General features: G+C 39.1%; 1 protein-coding gene across 6 annotated transcripts in view; it reads right to left on the bottom strand.

Moving 5' to 3' along the window:
• Window positions 1-13,950, bottom strand: part of SYK (spleen associated tyrosine kinase) — an 89,647-nt gene that overhangs the window by 8,206 nt on the left and 67,491 nt on the right. For all 6 annotated transcript variants that reach the window (XM_019631457.1, XM_019631452.1, XM_019631454.1 and 3 more), the window contains 4 exons: window positions 10,980-11,067; window positions 9,647-9,824; window positions 4,349-4,558; window positions 3,222-3,411 (listed from right to left, as the gene is read on the bottom strand). In XM_019631457.1, coding sequence (XP_019487002.1) covers window positions 3,222-3,411; window positions 4,349-4,558; window positions 9,647-9,824; window positions 10,980-11,067 — 666 coding nt within the window. The remainder of the gene's footprint in view (window positions 1-3,221; window positions 3,412-4,348; window positions 4,559-9,646; window positions 9,825-10,979; window positions 11,068-13,950) is intronic.

The following is a 13,950-nucleotide window of genomic DNA, read 5'->3' as shown; positions in this document are numbered from 1 at the left end:
CAGCTCCAGGTTGAGCTGTTGTTCAGCATCTTAGCTGTAGAGGGCAGTGTCACTGGCCCTCATATGTGGGATCTGAACTGGGGCCCTCTGGCGTCCCAAGCCAGTTCTTAACCATCGCGCCACTCGGCCGGCCCCAGGCCCCACTTCTAATTCTCTTGCTGTTTCCACATCTGCAGTTACTTCTTGAACCCCTCTAAGTCATCTGTGAGGGTTGGAATCCACTTCTTTTAAACTCCTGTTAATGTTGATATTTTGACCTATTCCCATGAATCATGAATGTTCTTTATGACATCTAGAATGGTAAATTCTTTCCAGAAGGTTTTCAATATAGTTTGCCCAGATCCATCAGAGGAATCACTATGTATAACAGCTTCAAAGGCCACTGTTAAGGTTAATAATTGGCCTAATTTCAATATTATTGTGTCTCAGGGAATAGGGAGGCCAGAGGAAAAGCACTGAGATGGAAGAACAGCTGGTTGGTGGGGCAGTTAGAACACACACATTTATTAAGTTTGTTGTCTTATATGGATGCAGTTCATGGTGCCCCAAAACAATTATAATAATAACAACAAAAATCACTGATGACAGATCACCATAACAAAAATAATAATCATCAAAAAATTTGAAATCTTGCAAGAATTACCAAAATGTGACACAGAGGCACAAAGTGAGCAAATGCTGTTGGAAAAATGGTGCCGAGAGACTTGCTCCATGCAGGGTTGCCACACATCTTCAATTTGTAAAAAATACAACCTCTGTAAAGCACAATAAAGCGAGGTATATCTGTATTTGCCCTGTGTGTAGGGTACTCGTGAGGAGATGTGGGATGAAAGGGCACGTGCATTTTCCAGCCTTGGTGCTGCACAATTTCAGCTGCTGTGAGTTCTCTGAGTTCCAAGCTTCTGCACTTCCATCGCTATTATTTCTCTTCAGTCCTGTTCAACTTTTTATTTTTCCCATTCCATTTGCTTTGTTTTCTTAGGAAAAATCCTGTGTTGCCACCTTTTCTGGAGTGTTTAGCCTCTTTTTTGCAGGTTCTAAACATGGCTTTTAGTTTTATGTACAATATGATGATTTGATGTACATATATATTGTGAAATATCTATAATAACATTAGTTAACACATCCTTCACTTGTCATAAGGCCCATTTTTGTTGTTGGTATGGTGAGAACATTTAACATGTACTCTCTTAGCAACTACCAAGTATATAACACAGTATTGTTAACTATAATCACCATGCTGTACATTAGATCTCCAAAACTTACTCATCTTATTACTGGAAGTTTAAATCCTTTGACCACCTTCACCCATTTCCCCCACCAATCTACTCTGTTTAAATGTGTTCAGTTTTTTTGGATATCACTTACATATTCAACATATAAGTGAAATCATAGAGTATCTGTCTTTTTCTGTCTGACTTATTTCACTTAGCATAATGCTCTCAAGTTTTATCTATCTTGTTGCAAATGGCAGCATTTCCTTCTTTTTTAATAGGTCAATAGTGTGTGTGTGTGTGCATGTGTGTGTATATGCATTCTCTTTATCTATTTATCCATTGATAGACATTTAGGTTGTTTCCATATCTTGGCTGTTGCAAATAACGCTGCAATGAACATGGGGTGTACTGACATCTCTACCAGACAGTGATTTTATTTCCTTTAGATCAATATGCAGAAGTGGGATTGCTAGATCATATGGTCATTCTAGTTTTAATTTTTTGAGGAACCTCCATACTACTTTCCATAGTGACTACTAGACCAATTTGCATTCCCACCAACAATGCACAAGGGTTTCCTTTTCTCCGCATCCTTGCCAATACTTGTTATTTCTTGTACCTTTGATAATAGTCATTCTGACAGGTGTGAGGTGATATCTAACTATGGTTCTGATGTGCACTTCTCCGATGATTAGTGATGTCAAGTACCTCACCTTTTCATGTACTCGTTGGCCATCAGCGTGTCTTCTTTTGAAAAAGAGTCTATTCAGGTCCTTCGTTCATTTTAAAATCTGATTTTTTTTCCCTGTTATTGAGTTATATGAGTTCCTTATATATTTTGGCTATTTACCCCTTATCAGATAGATGGTTTACAAATGTTTTCTCCCATTCTGTAGGCTGCCTTTTCATTCTTTCGATGTACAGGAACCTTTTAGTTTGATGTAGTCCCACTTGTTGATTTCTGCTTTTGTTTCTTGTGCTTTTAGTGTCATATCAAACAACAAAACAAACAAACCAACCTTGCCAAGACCAATGTCAAGGAGCTTTTTCTATTTATCTTTTGAGTTTTATGCTTTCACGACTTAACACTGAAGTCCTTAATCCATTTTGAGTGAATGTTTTGTAAGTGGTATGAGATAAAGGTCGATTTCATTCTTTTGCATGTGAATATCCAGTTTTTCCAACACCATTTATTGCAGTGACTATCCTTTCCCTGTTGAGTATTCTTGGCTCCCTTGTCAAATATTAGTTGAACGTATGTGCATGATTTATTTTGGGGCTCCCTATTCTGTTCCATTGATCTCTGTGTCCGTTTTTGTGCCCGTACCATGCTATTTTGATTACTATAGCTTTGTAGTATAATTTGAAACCAGGGAGCATGATACCTCCAGCTTTGTCTTTTCTCAAGATGGCTTTGGTTATTTAGGTCTTGTGTGGTTCCATACAAATTTTGGGATTATTTGTTCCAGTTCTGTGAAAAATGCCATTGGAATTTTGATAGGGATTGCATTATGTCTGTAGATTGCTTTATGTAATATGGATATTTTAATAATACTTTTATAATCCATGAGCATGTTTTTTCTTTTCATTTTTTTGTGTTGTTTTCAATTTCTTTCATTAATGTTTTCTTATAGTTTTCAGAGTACAGGTCTTTCACCTCCTTGGTTAATTTCATTCCTACATATTTTATTCTTTTTGATTCAACTGTAAATGGGGTTGTTTTCCTAATTTCTCTTTCTGATAGTTAATTATTGATTCCCTATTGTTCCAAAGAACATAGTTTGGAAGATACTATTCTGAGTAAATCTCAAGTTGTGATATATTAGAGTCTTTTCCTTTTTTTAAACAATAGAATCAAAGTGTAAGAAGGGCATTTTTTACATAGTTATCTTTAAATGGGAAATTGCTTCTTGAAACCCCACCATAATAAAATATAGAAGACACACATTTGCATTTTAGCTTTTTACCACCTGGTGTTCTGAATATTGGCTAAGTTGTTCCTACCTTGTAGTAGTTTTCATCAGCACCAAGTGCCTTGGAAAGCCCAAAATCACTGATCTTGGCATAATGTTGAGTAACCAGCAATACATTTCTTGCAGCTAGATCTCTATGCACAAAATTGCACTCCTCCAAATATTTCATTCCCATAGAAACTTGATGAACCAGTTCTATGATGTTCTTATCTTTCACATGCCTGAAAGTCACAAGTATGTCATTAGTGATAGTGGATGATAGTACATTTCAGAACAACCAACCATGCTCCTCAGACAGAAAATAAATCCTCTCATTTCCTATTCCTCTTAAGCAAAAGTCAAGAGTGGTGATAAATATCTGTGTTAACCTATAACTGTTCAAAAGTTATTACCATTCTTCTGGTGGTCGATTGGTACAATTTTCACAGCATGTTTTGAATTGCATGAAAAGTAGTAAAATGGCATGATCAGACCTGGTCAGAGAGCCAGGCTTCAGCTGGAATCCTTGTTCCAATATTGGGTAGGTAACAAAACCAACCCTGAATCTCAGTTTCTTACCTGTCAAGTGGGGGTAACAACACATCTCTTCTATGTAGATTAAAGATACAATCTAAATAAAGTACAAATACATTGTAGCAAATGGGAGGAGGTAACCAGTGGCTATTCTTATGAGTCTGCCATCTCAACAATGGCTTTAGAGAAGTACAGCATGATTACTCCATTCACCATTGTAATGAATTAATAGCAACAGGTATTTTCAGAAGTAATTACTCATGGGAATGTAGAGGTCAGCCAGGCATGTAAGACATCATTGTTATCCCTTATAAAACATTTATTAAATATTTATTGTAAAAGAGCATGGTTTTCGTAGTGTGGGGAGGTTTACTGTCAAGATAGTCTAAAGTTGATTCTATCACTGGGCTAATACAGAGTGAGCAAAGGAGGATTGAGAACCAGATTGTTGGATTAGAGTTTTTATTTGTGCCAATGAGTTAAAAGAACTCTTGATTCGAAGGTTACAGCTCTCTTCCCTCCTCTCTGAAGGTCCCTGAGTGTGGACCGACACTGTGAAAGCATGGGAGGAGAGAGGCTGCCCGTAGAAATCAGGCAGGTGAGCCCTGCCCTCACAGTATCAACTTCTGGGGTACCTAATGATACCTGTTTTGCTGTAAATATTTATTGAGTGGACCAAGTTCCGCCATCTCCATAACCAGCATCCAGGACTCGGCTTCACAAATCCCAATCATGCGAACGATGTAAGGGTTGTCGAGTTGCTGCATGACATTTGCTTCTGCTAATAGCTCATTTTTAAGAGCCGGGTCATTGGCCTCATTTTTCAAGATTTTCACAGCCACTGTTTTCACAACTCTGCAAAAGACATCATAACGCATAAGAAACTTTTCACAGTGGCTCACTTCTAGATAATTATCTCCAATGAAGCATAATTCCTAGAATTATGCAAGAAATGGTGTTCTGTGAATAATTGCAACAGAATGGAAATGCATCTTAAGAAGCCATGCTATAAGTGACTAGTTTTCCAACCATGTTCTCTCATTTTATAGACAAAAACAGTAACAGGTCATTAGTTAAAAATAATGGGGATGGTGATGCAGAATGCCCCAACCAAGTATAAAGCCTAAATATAATAGAATATTTAAATAATTTTCAAATAAACCTTACAAACTATGACATACATGGATTCCTATAACATCTTGAGATTCACCATCTCAGATTACATGTAGTGTATGTAAATACAACACTCCTTTAATATATGTTAAACATGAATTTCTGGATGCAGAAATAAAAAGCATACACTATTAAAGCTCATAGTTTACAAAATACTTTTAAGCTGAGCTTTGTTAATTTTAAGCAAGCTTCAACAATTTTACAAAAAGTTATTTTTTATTTTCTAATAAAAACATCACACAGGTAATGTTTGAACTTGTGGCAATATTCTGATATAGTGGGGCTGAAATAAATGAATCGAAATTATGTATGGTTTGAAAAACTGCATCACTCTGTGATACAATTCCCACAAATGTAGGAAGTATACCTCCTCTGTTGAACTCCAACATGGGAGAATAAAACCAGAACTATCCAATAAAACAGGTAAAATAAGAGAATAGCAGAGTAAGTCTGACATACATTCAGAAAAGCAGACAACTTCAGTGTAGAACTCAACAAGTGTTTACACAGTGAACAGATGGAAACACAGAATACCACCAGCACCCCAGAAGCACCCACCTCATCCTCCTCCACATGGAAATATTGTCTATGTTATTTCTATAAAATTCATTGTTTCACCTTCACAGTTCAGTCTATCATTCATCTGGACTGGTTTTGTATATGGTGTGAGGTAGGGGTCAAAATTAACAAGCAACAACTTCTTGATTCTTCCCAATGTTTAAGGCAGAAATAATACCCACACCCTCTCCCAGGAAAGAAGAGAAGGAAATTTCCTAACTCATTTTATGAGGCCAGCATTACCCTGATGCCAAAACCAGACAAAGAAATTATAATAAAATAATTTACTGATATCCCTCATGAACATAGAAGCAAAAATTCTGAGAAATATTAGTAAATTCAGTGAATTATGAAAGATATTATGAATATATAATTCATGAACAAGATGGATTTATTCCAGGAATGCAGGGTGGGTTTAATATTTGAAAATCAATCAGTGTAATTAACCACATGAATTTAATAAAGGAGAAAAACCATATGTTTATCCAGGAGAGGAAAAATAAATTCAATAATATGTAAAACACATTAGTGATGAAAAACAAATCTCTCGGAAAAGTAAGGACAGACAGAAATTTTCTTAATCCAATAAAGAACAGCTACAAATCTAATAGTGAAACACTGAAAGTTTTCCTCTGAAATCAGGAATGAGGAATGAGGCTACTGCCACTTTTATTCTACATTGAGCCACAGTTCCTGTGTAATACAATAAGACAAGAAAGAAATATAAAAAGTATAAAGATTAGACAGAATGAAATAAAACTGTCATAATTCACAGATGACACATTTCTGGGTTAAAGATAACATAAATAAACTACTAGAAATAATAAGTGAGAGATAATAGGTGAATTCATCAAGGTTGCTGGGTATTAGGTCAATAGGCAAAACCAGTTATATTTCTACATTCAACCAACACCAGGGATTAGCAAATAACATTTACAATATCATACCATACATATTAACATCAAGAGCACTAAATACCTACAACTGAATCCAACAAAAAAAAGTTGTACACGAACTCTACAAAGAAAACTAAATAACTCTGCTGAGAGACCTGCAAGAAATTAAAGATGACCCAAGTAAATGGAGGGATGGGTCATGTTTATTGATTGGAAGACTCAAGACTGCAAAGAACTCATTGTGCCCCAAATTGACCCATAGGGCCCCTCTCTTCCCAAACCCTCTAGTTGAAACTATGCATCTATAATCATATCTATGTTAATTTACACATATAATTAAGCAAAAAATTTAAGGATCACAAACAAGTTGTGAAAATGTATACCTTAATACAGGATAATTTAAATTCATTTTACAAAATGACTGTGGTGTACATACATATATTTTAAAATAAGCATATTATTCAATTTTATATATACAAGGTGTGATCACAAAATAGTGAATATTTAAATTAAAAAAATTATTAAAGTGAAATACACATCGCCATTAATCCCCCTCAAAATACTCTCCTTTGCTTCAAACACACTTATCCCATTGTTCTTGCCACTTTCTGAAGCAGTTCTGGAAGTCCTCTTTCATGAGTATCTTTAGTTGTGCTGTCATGGCTGCCTCGATGTCCTGAATGGATTCAAAACGTTTACCTTTCATGGTCATTTTGACTTTGGGGAACAGCCAGAAGTCGCGTGGTGCCAGATCCAGTGAATAAGGTGGATGGGGACACACCATAATGTTTTTACGTGACAGAAATTACCATACCAGAAGCAATGTGTGACATGGAGGATTTCCGTTGTGATCACAAAATACAGTGAATGCTGCTGCTGGGTGCCATCCAACGGAAAGACAGGGATCTTCAGTACAGGAAGTGGTGTGTCAAACCTCAGTAACAGTGTGTAATAAGTTCCAACTTGTTCGATGCAGTCAATTGGGTATGAGCTACGGTTGAGGGAAGGTGTGTTTTAAAGTGTGCCATAAATCATCCTCCATCACGACAATGCTCCGTGTCACACATCGCTTCTGGTACAGCAATTTCTGTCAAATAAAAACATTACAATGTGTCCTTATCCACCTTATCTGGCTGTGTGTGACTTCTGGCTCTTCCCCTAAGTCAAAATGATTCAGGACATCGAGGCAGCCATGACAGCACAACTAAAGACACTCATGAAAGAGGACTTCCAGAACTGCTTCAGAAAATGACAACAATGATGGGGTAAGTTTTTTAGAAGCGAGGGGGAGTATTTTGAGAGGGATTAATGGCAATGTATCTTTTACTATAATAATTTTTTTTTATTTAAACAGTCACTGTATTGTTTGAGCACACCTCATACACTTACTTACACACACACACACACACACACACACACACACACACACAAGGAAGGGGAAGGATCGAAAGCAAGAGAGTCTATGCATACTTATATCTATACTCTTGACTCCTGAATCATGTAAATTACCTACTCAAGAAAAAAATTATTTAAATTTAAAATATCATTGAACAACAAAACCAACATTATTCATATCAGTAACATACTAATTCAAACATACATATTCAAAGAGAATTTGTTTCAAAGGAATTTAGAAACCACTATTTTACTGAATATTCTATGTGGGTTGCCTTCTCAAGACCAAATAAAGTACAAAGAGATTTTAGTAGTTTAGCAGTTCTAACTGCTGTATAATATGTATTGCTATTTGAAATTATTGGATAAAGCAAATAAATAATTATATTAATGATATAAGAAATGAGAAATTTTCTGGGTAAGAGAAATGAGACACAATTTTTAAAAATCAAAGAAAATAAGTGAAAACACTGCTACTAAATTATTTCATTTTAATTAAATAAAACATGTGTATGTATGCATATATATATTAAGGTTAGTAAACAGTAGTGATATTTAGGTGGTACAAATATGACATTTTTATATTAACGTTTTGCTTGTTTGTATTTTCTAATTCTCTATAAGACACACGTACTATGTCAAAACTAATATATTGGGGGTGCCAAAAAAAAATGTATGTGCATTTTAAGAGATGTTATCTACGTATTACCTTTCGAAGTTGAATTGAATGACAGTAGCAATGTGTAGTATGATGTTGGCTCAAAAGATGGCATTATTCAAATGAATGCTAGTGTCACCAAGGCAGGACAGTAAAAAAAAATGGCAGAAGCACAGTTATGGTTTGAGGCGTGCAAGACCATTTTGAAGTGGTATTTGAAATTCGAGAACGTCATGGAAGTACAACAATGGAGGCGTGAGTATGCAACAGAACCTCCAAGACGCCTGACAACTGCATGCATTCGTGATAAGCACGGTACTGTGTGATGAAATTGAAATGGCATATACAGTGATACAAGTGGACACTTTTGTCAGCGTTGCTCAAGCAGTAGTTTGCTATAATCAGAAGATTCTGGATGCTGATGGTAACTACTTTGAGCACCTCTTGTAATTGCAGAACTCAAACGTGACTTGTATTCATTGTTTGTTATTGGTATATATTGAGTATCACAATTTTAATAGTTGTTTGCTTTCTTAAAATGTGTATACATTTTTTTTTTAAAGATTTTATTGGGGAATTGGGAGAGGGGAACAGTGCTGGGGAATCGGGGAAGGGGAACAGACAAGTTGCTATCGTTTTGTTCTTCAGTCTAGTTGTGGAGGACGTTGCTTCACTGGCCCATGTTGGTATTATCATTGCACTCTTCCTGGGTGAGGCAGATTGGTCGCTGGCCACTCATGGCGGCTCTTCGCAGCTCACACCGGCTGCCAGCCGCTCATGCTGGCTGCCAGCCACACACAGTAGCTTATGGCAGCCCACTGCAGCAGGGGCTGCAGCCTATGCCGTCGCCGGCGACTCACAGCAGCCTAGCTCCAGGTTGAGCTGTTGTTCACCATCTTAACTGTAGAGGGCAGTGTCACTGGCCCCATGTGGGATCCGAACCGGGGCCCTGCTGCTCAGAGCTGGCGTCCCAAGCCACCTCTTAACCAACACGCCACTCGGCTGGCCCGTGTATACATTTTTTAGGCACCCTCTGTATATATAATTATTATATACATAGTTAATATACATAATGGGAACTTTCATGGTTATTGTACCAGAAATCAACAAAAATTTTACTGTTAATTAAAAAGAATTTAGCTATGGTGGGTTACATTTTGTGTTTGGGGTACAATGAATGGAACACTTGCATATGTAGTAGTTTCTAGCATGTAAGCTCACATGAGAACGAGTGTGGTGTGATGGTACAAAGCTTTGACTTACTTTTTCATCTGGTACTGGCCCTTCTTCACAGTCCCAAAGTTACCAGAGCCTAGTTCCTTGTCCTCCAGAGTCAGCAGCTTCCGGTCTAGGTAGACCTCCTTGGGCCTGATCTCCTCAGGGTCTGCATAGGGACTTTCGTACACTTCAGTGTCCATGGGTAACGCTTCTCTCTGGGTGTCTGCAATCAAATCAAGAAACACACACCCTGGGCTTGTGAAAATCCATCATCTCCCACTCCCTCCTCCTGTGGTCACAGTTCGCCTTTCGAGACCTTGATTACTTTGGGTAGTTCTGGTGCCACTGAGTACTCAAGGCACGGTCTCACCCAGCTCATGGCGGGGGGGGGGCAGCAAAAAATCTCCTCATCCCTATTGTATTTGACTCTCATTCTTGCGTTAATGTTTATCAAGAAAGTGTCTTTCACGCCAGAGGCAAAGACGGATGGGGCCCTCCTTATGGGCCATGGTGGCTTTAACTATGTCTGAAAATTCTGATCCTCCTTCCTTTGAGAGATGCAGTCTATGTCACCTCCCCTCAGTGGCTTTTGTAACTGTGTCAACTAACAGGGTTTCAGAAGAGACATTTGTGATATACTCAGGAGAGGCTATAAAAGGCTCGTTTGTTGGAAACCTGGCTCTTAAAGCTTCAGATGACATGCAAGGCGTCCAACTGCCTTGACACCTTCTATGTTGTGAGACAGCCCAGGCGGAGAGGCCCTGAGACTACATGGAGATGGGGAGAGGCTGGCCAGCCCCCAGGACCCTGGCCTCACCATGGTCCCCTCCCCTGCTGGCCCAGCTCCAGCCCTAATCTTACTGAGAGGCCCTGGGTCACCGCCCAGGTGAACCCCACCCAAATTCCTGACCTGCACCAGATAATTAAATGACTATTGTCGTTCTAAGCTACTAAGTTTTGGGGTGGTTTTTGTAGCAATAAACAGACCAAATTCACCAATAAAAAATGACCTGGGGTCATCTACAGAACCCAAGAGATCCTGTTTCTGGTAACATGTCTAATAGAGGGCTACTGAGGTCATCGAGGGTCTCACCCTGAGCTGCATCCTCTTGTGGACTCACCAGTGACCACAGTTCCCTAAACATGTCCGCAATCCCAACAGCTCAGACATCCCTTCAGGTTCTACCAGCCACATGGCTGTGCCTGCCGCTGAAATACATCACTGGACACAAACATTTTTCCAAGAACACAATCTTTTCAGAAATATGAGCCTTGAGTAGCATCAGTACTACCAATGTGGCCAGTTCACTGTGAGGGAGGCTGTACAGACCATCTCATCCAGCTGCGACTGACTGGTGACTAAAAGGGCGACTCTCACCTCTTTCCGCGTTCCAGTGCCCTCCGTCTGGCTCGTAGGGATTGAATGACAGAGAGTTCCCTGGCGAGTGCCCGGGCTGAGATAAGGGCTGAAGCACACAAAGAAACACGTCACTTTTCTTCATTGATACACTGCTAAGTTGATCTGCGTAATTATTTTTATTTTCAAACAATCACAATTTAACTTATGCAGGGAAGACAAAGGGTAGAACTAGGACAAGAGACACACACAAAAAAGCAACATGGCTTATCTCATTCTTCGGGCAACTGCTTAGATCCTGTGAGGGCAAAATACAGCTCCTGCTCCCACAACTCAAGGGGCCTGCGAGGTCTCAGGTTGTTGGGAGAGAATTCACAGGAATTCCCTCCCTACTTAGAAGCCTTTCAAATCCTACTTGTACCTCCCAAAAGATGCTGTGGATTTTCATTATTCCCTTGGATCCATTTACTCTTTCTCTTCAATTTTATACCATATGGAAGTTACTTAAAAAGAAACAGTAAATATCCGCCATCTGCTTCCGCTTACTCCCCAACTCCAAGGTATCTATGCAGTCTTAGTTTCCGCCTCTATCTTTGGCTTCTGTGGAGATCTAGCAACATTTGCGTAGATGCCAGAAGGTAGCACTAGCCAGTTAGTGGTCACCGTCACCACCATCATTATCATCATCACCACGGCCCTGGGAGGGGGAGAGCCTCTTTCTGGTAACTCGATGGGAGGTAATTCTTCCCTGTACCTAGAGCAAGTAAATGAAGCTTATCAAAGTAAAGTTTGCTGGCCATTGTTAATGGTGACCTTCCCTATTATTTATTTGATTTACATCAATTTGCATCATAAAATAATGGGGAGAAAATATCCTGATATTCCTATAACATTTCCCCTTTGAAAGTCTCTATCTCAGGTCTTCCTGATCCACCCTTACACACCACATGTAAAACAAGGGTATTGCTACTAAATCTGGTACATAAGAAAGCCACAATTCAATCCATTTTGGGGGTGTGAGTTGAGTAGAAAATTTATATATCCATTTACCGTGTCAGTGCCCAAGCATTGGCCACGAAGAAATGAGATACCGCAAGATATTGGAGAAGTTTAAAAAACAGACATTAAGCTTAATTGTACACATTCACTTGTCTTCTGGCACACACTGAATATCCTCGTCTGCCTTCCTGATGTCACAGTCCCAGGAGCCAAAGTACAACACTGCAGTCACAATGTGCTACAGCCACCACTCGGCCACTCGTCTCCAACCCTGGACTTCCTTCTTCACGCTGTCTACGGAGCACTACAGAGCCACAGTGCCCACAGTGACAAAGACCTGTGTGACCTGGCTAAAGGACACCTGCTCTTTTGTGTCAATGGGATGTCCTCATATCCATGTTCTCACTACTACCTCAGCAGCATTCTTACTGAATTGTTGAATGGAAGTAGCTATGAAATATCAAGGATGAAAATAACATCTAAGTGCCGGGGGCATAGTAATTCATTTACTGCATTAGAGCTTTGTCAGGTTCCCTGTTGGTGTTCAATAAAAATGTGTCAAACACACACATGATGAGTGAGTGAATGAGTGAATGAATGAATGAATGAATGAACAAGCTTGTTAAAGCTGGGAGAGGTGAAATGTACACTAGTGTCATATAAAAATAAGTTCTCTCTCTTTATATTAATGGAAGGAAATAGATGTGGATAATTCCAAATGACAATCTACCTTTTTAGAAATTTTGTGATTACAGCACTGTCGGATATGCTGTGAATTCATGTATCACTTGTAATCTAATTACCCTATCCTGGCAGAACTGTCATAGGAGAGACTAGGTAATTCCCAAGGCTTTCCATCCCCCGCCTCTGCTCAGTTCCCTCCTGAAATAAAACTCCAAGATGGAAATAGTTTTCAAATTAAAACAGAAGTTTCTTTTAGGATTACAACTTCTCTGATTTTCCCTGCAGGTAGGAAAGTACTGAGGTCCAAAGACAAAACTTTAAGACACCAGGACCATCAAGAGGGCACCAGAACCCCTTCTCATAACCTTATGCCCTCCTGCCCTTTGCCCACTTAAGACCATATGGGGATACAGTGTCTCCACCCTGGTCGAATGTTCTCCAGAGCAGGAGGACTTCATAAAAGCTGTTATATTTAAGCCAGGATGCGATTACCTGACATATAAATCCTATGAGGAAGAATTTTAAAACAGAGGTGGGGGTGTAAAAAAACACTGCCAGAGATGCCAGGGCATCCGGAGTACGCCAGGATAGGTAGTGATGGACGCAGTGAACTGAAAGCCCTGGACATAGCTTACTCTGGTGGGTGGTGTGGTGTTCACCAGAGTCTGTCTAGAGAAGGAAACGGGTTGAGGGTCCCCTCTGAAAGACAGGACTCCATGTTTTCAGCAGAGGTGTATCAGAGCTTCTTTCAATGCTGCCCGCACAGACCACCACACAGTTATAGCCTTCAGAGCCCGGCCCAACTCCACCTTTTCCTAAATAACTGTGTCAGCTCCCCGCCCCAAACCCTGCCCTCCCACCCACAGCGGGACAGAAGATGGCAATAGGCTCAGGAGAATGGCCTTTGGAAGACATGGGAGGCTTTCTGTTGTGTTAGTTAAAAGGGCGGGCATGACTTTATGATGAAGGCGAAGATACAAAAAGCAAGTTTCATCTTTCCCAAAACACTTAATGAATATGTCAATTAGTAGAAGAGCAACAACAAAAACCTTCTAGAATTGAATGCTCAATGGAAAAGAATTTAAGGACTTTGTAAAAAATGAGCTCTAAGGCATAATAGTAAATTATAAAAATATAGATTAGTATTTAAAATTGAATAAAATTTTAATTTAATGAAAAGCATCTTGTTGGCTCATTATACCACTTGTCATTATTCTTTCTGCTTTGTGTTTCATAATTTATTTGCCCTAATCAACAGCATCACCATTTCTGCTTCGAGAACAAGGTGTAGATTAATGTTGACAATAGC

This window comes from Hipposideros armiger, unplaced genomic scaffold, assembly GCF_001890085.2.
Source record: "Hipposideros armiger isolate ML-2016 unplaced genomic scaffold, ASM189008v1 scaffold_1000, whole genome shotgun sequence".
Classification (NCBI taxonomy): domain Eukaryota; kingdom Metazoa; phylum Chordata; class Mammalia; order Chiroptera; family Hipposideridae; genus Hipposideros; species Hipposideros armiger.
Note: the sequence above shows the minus strand (reverse complement) of the source record. Positions and strands in the feature narration are given on the sequence as shown.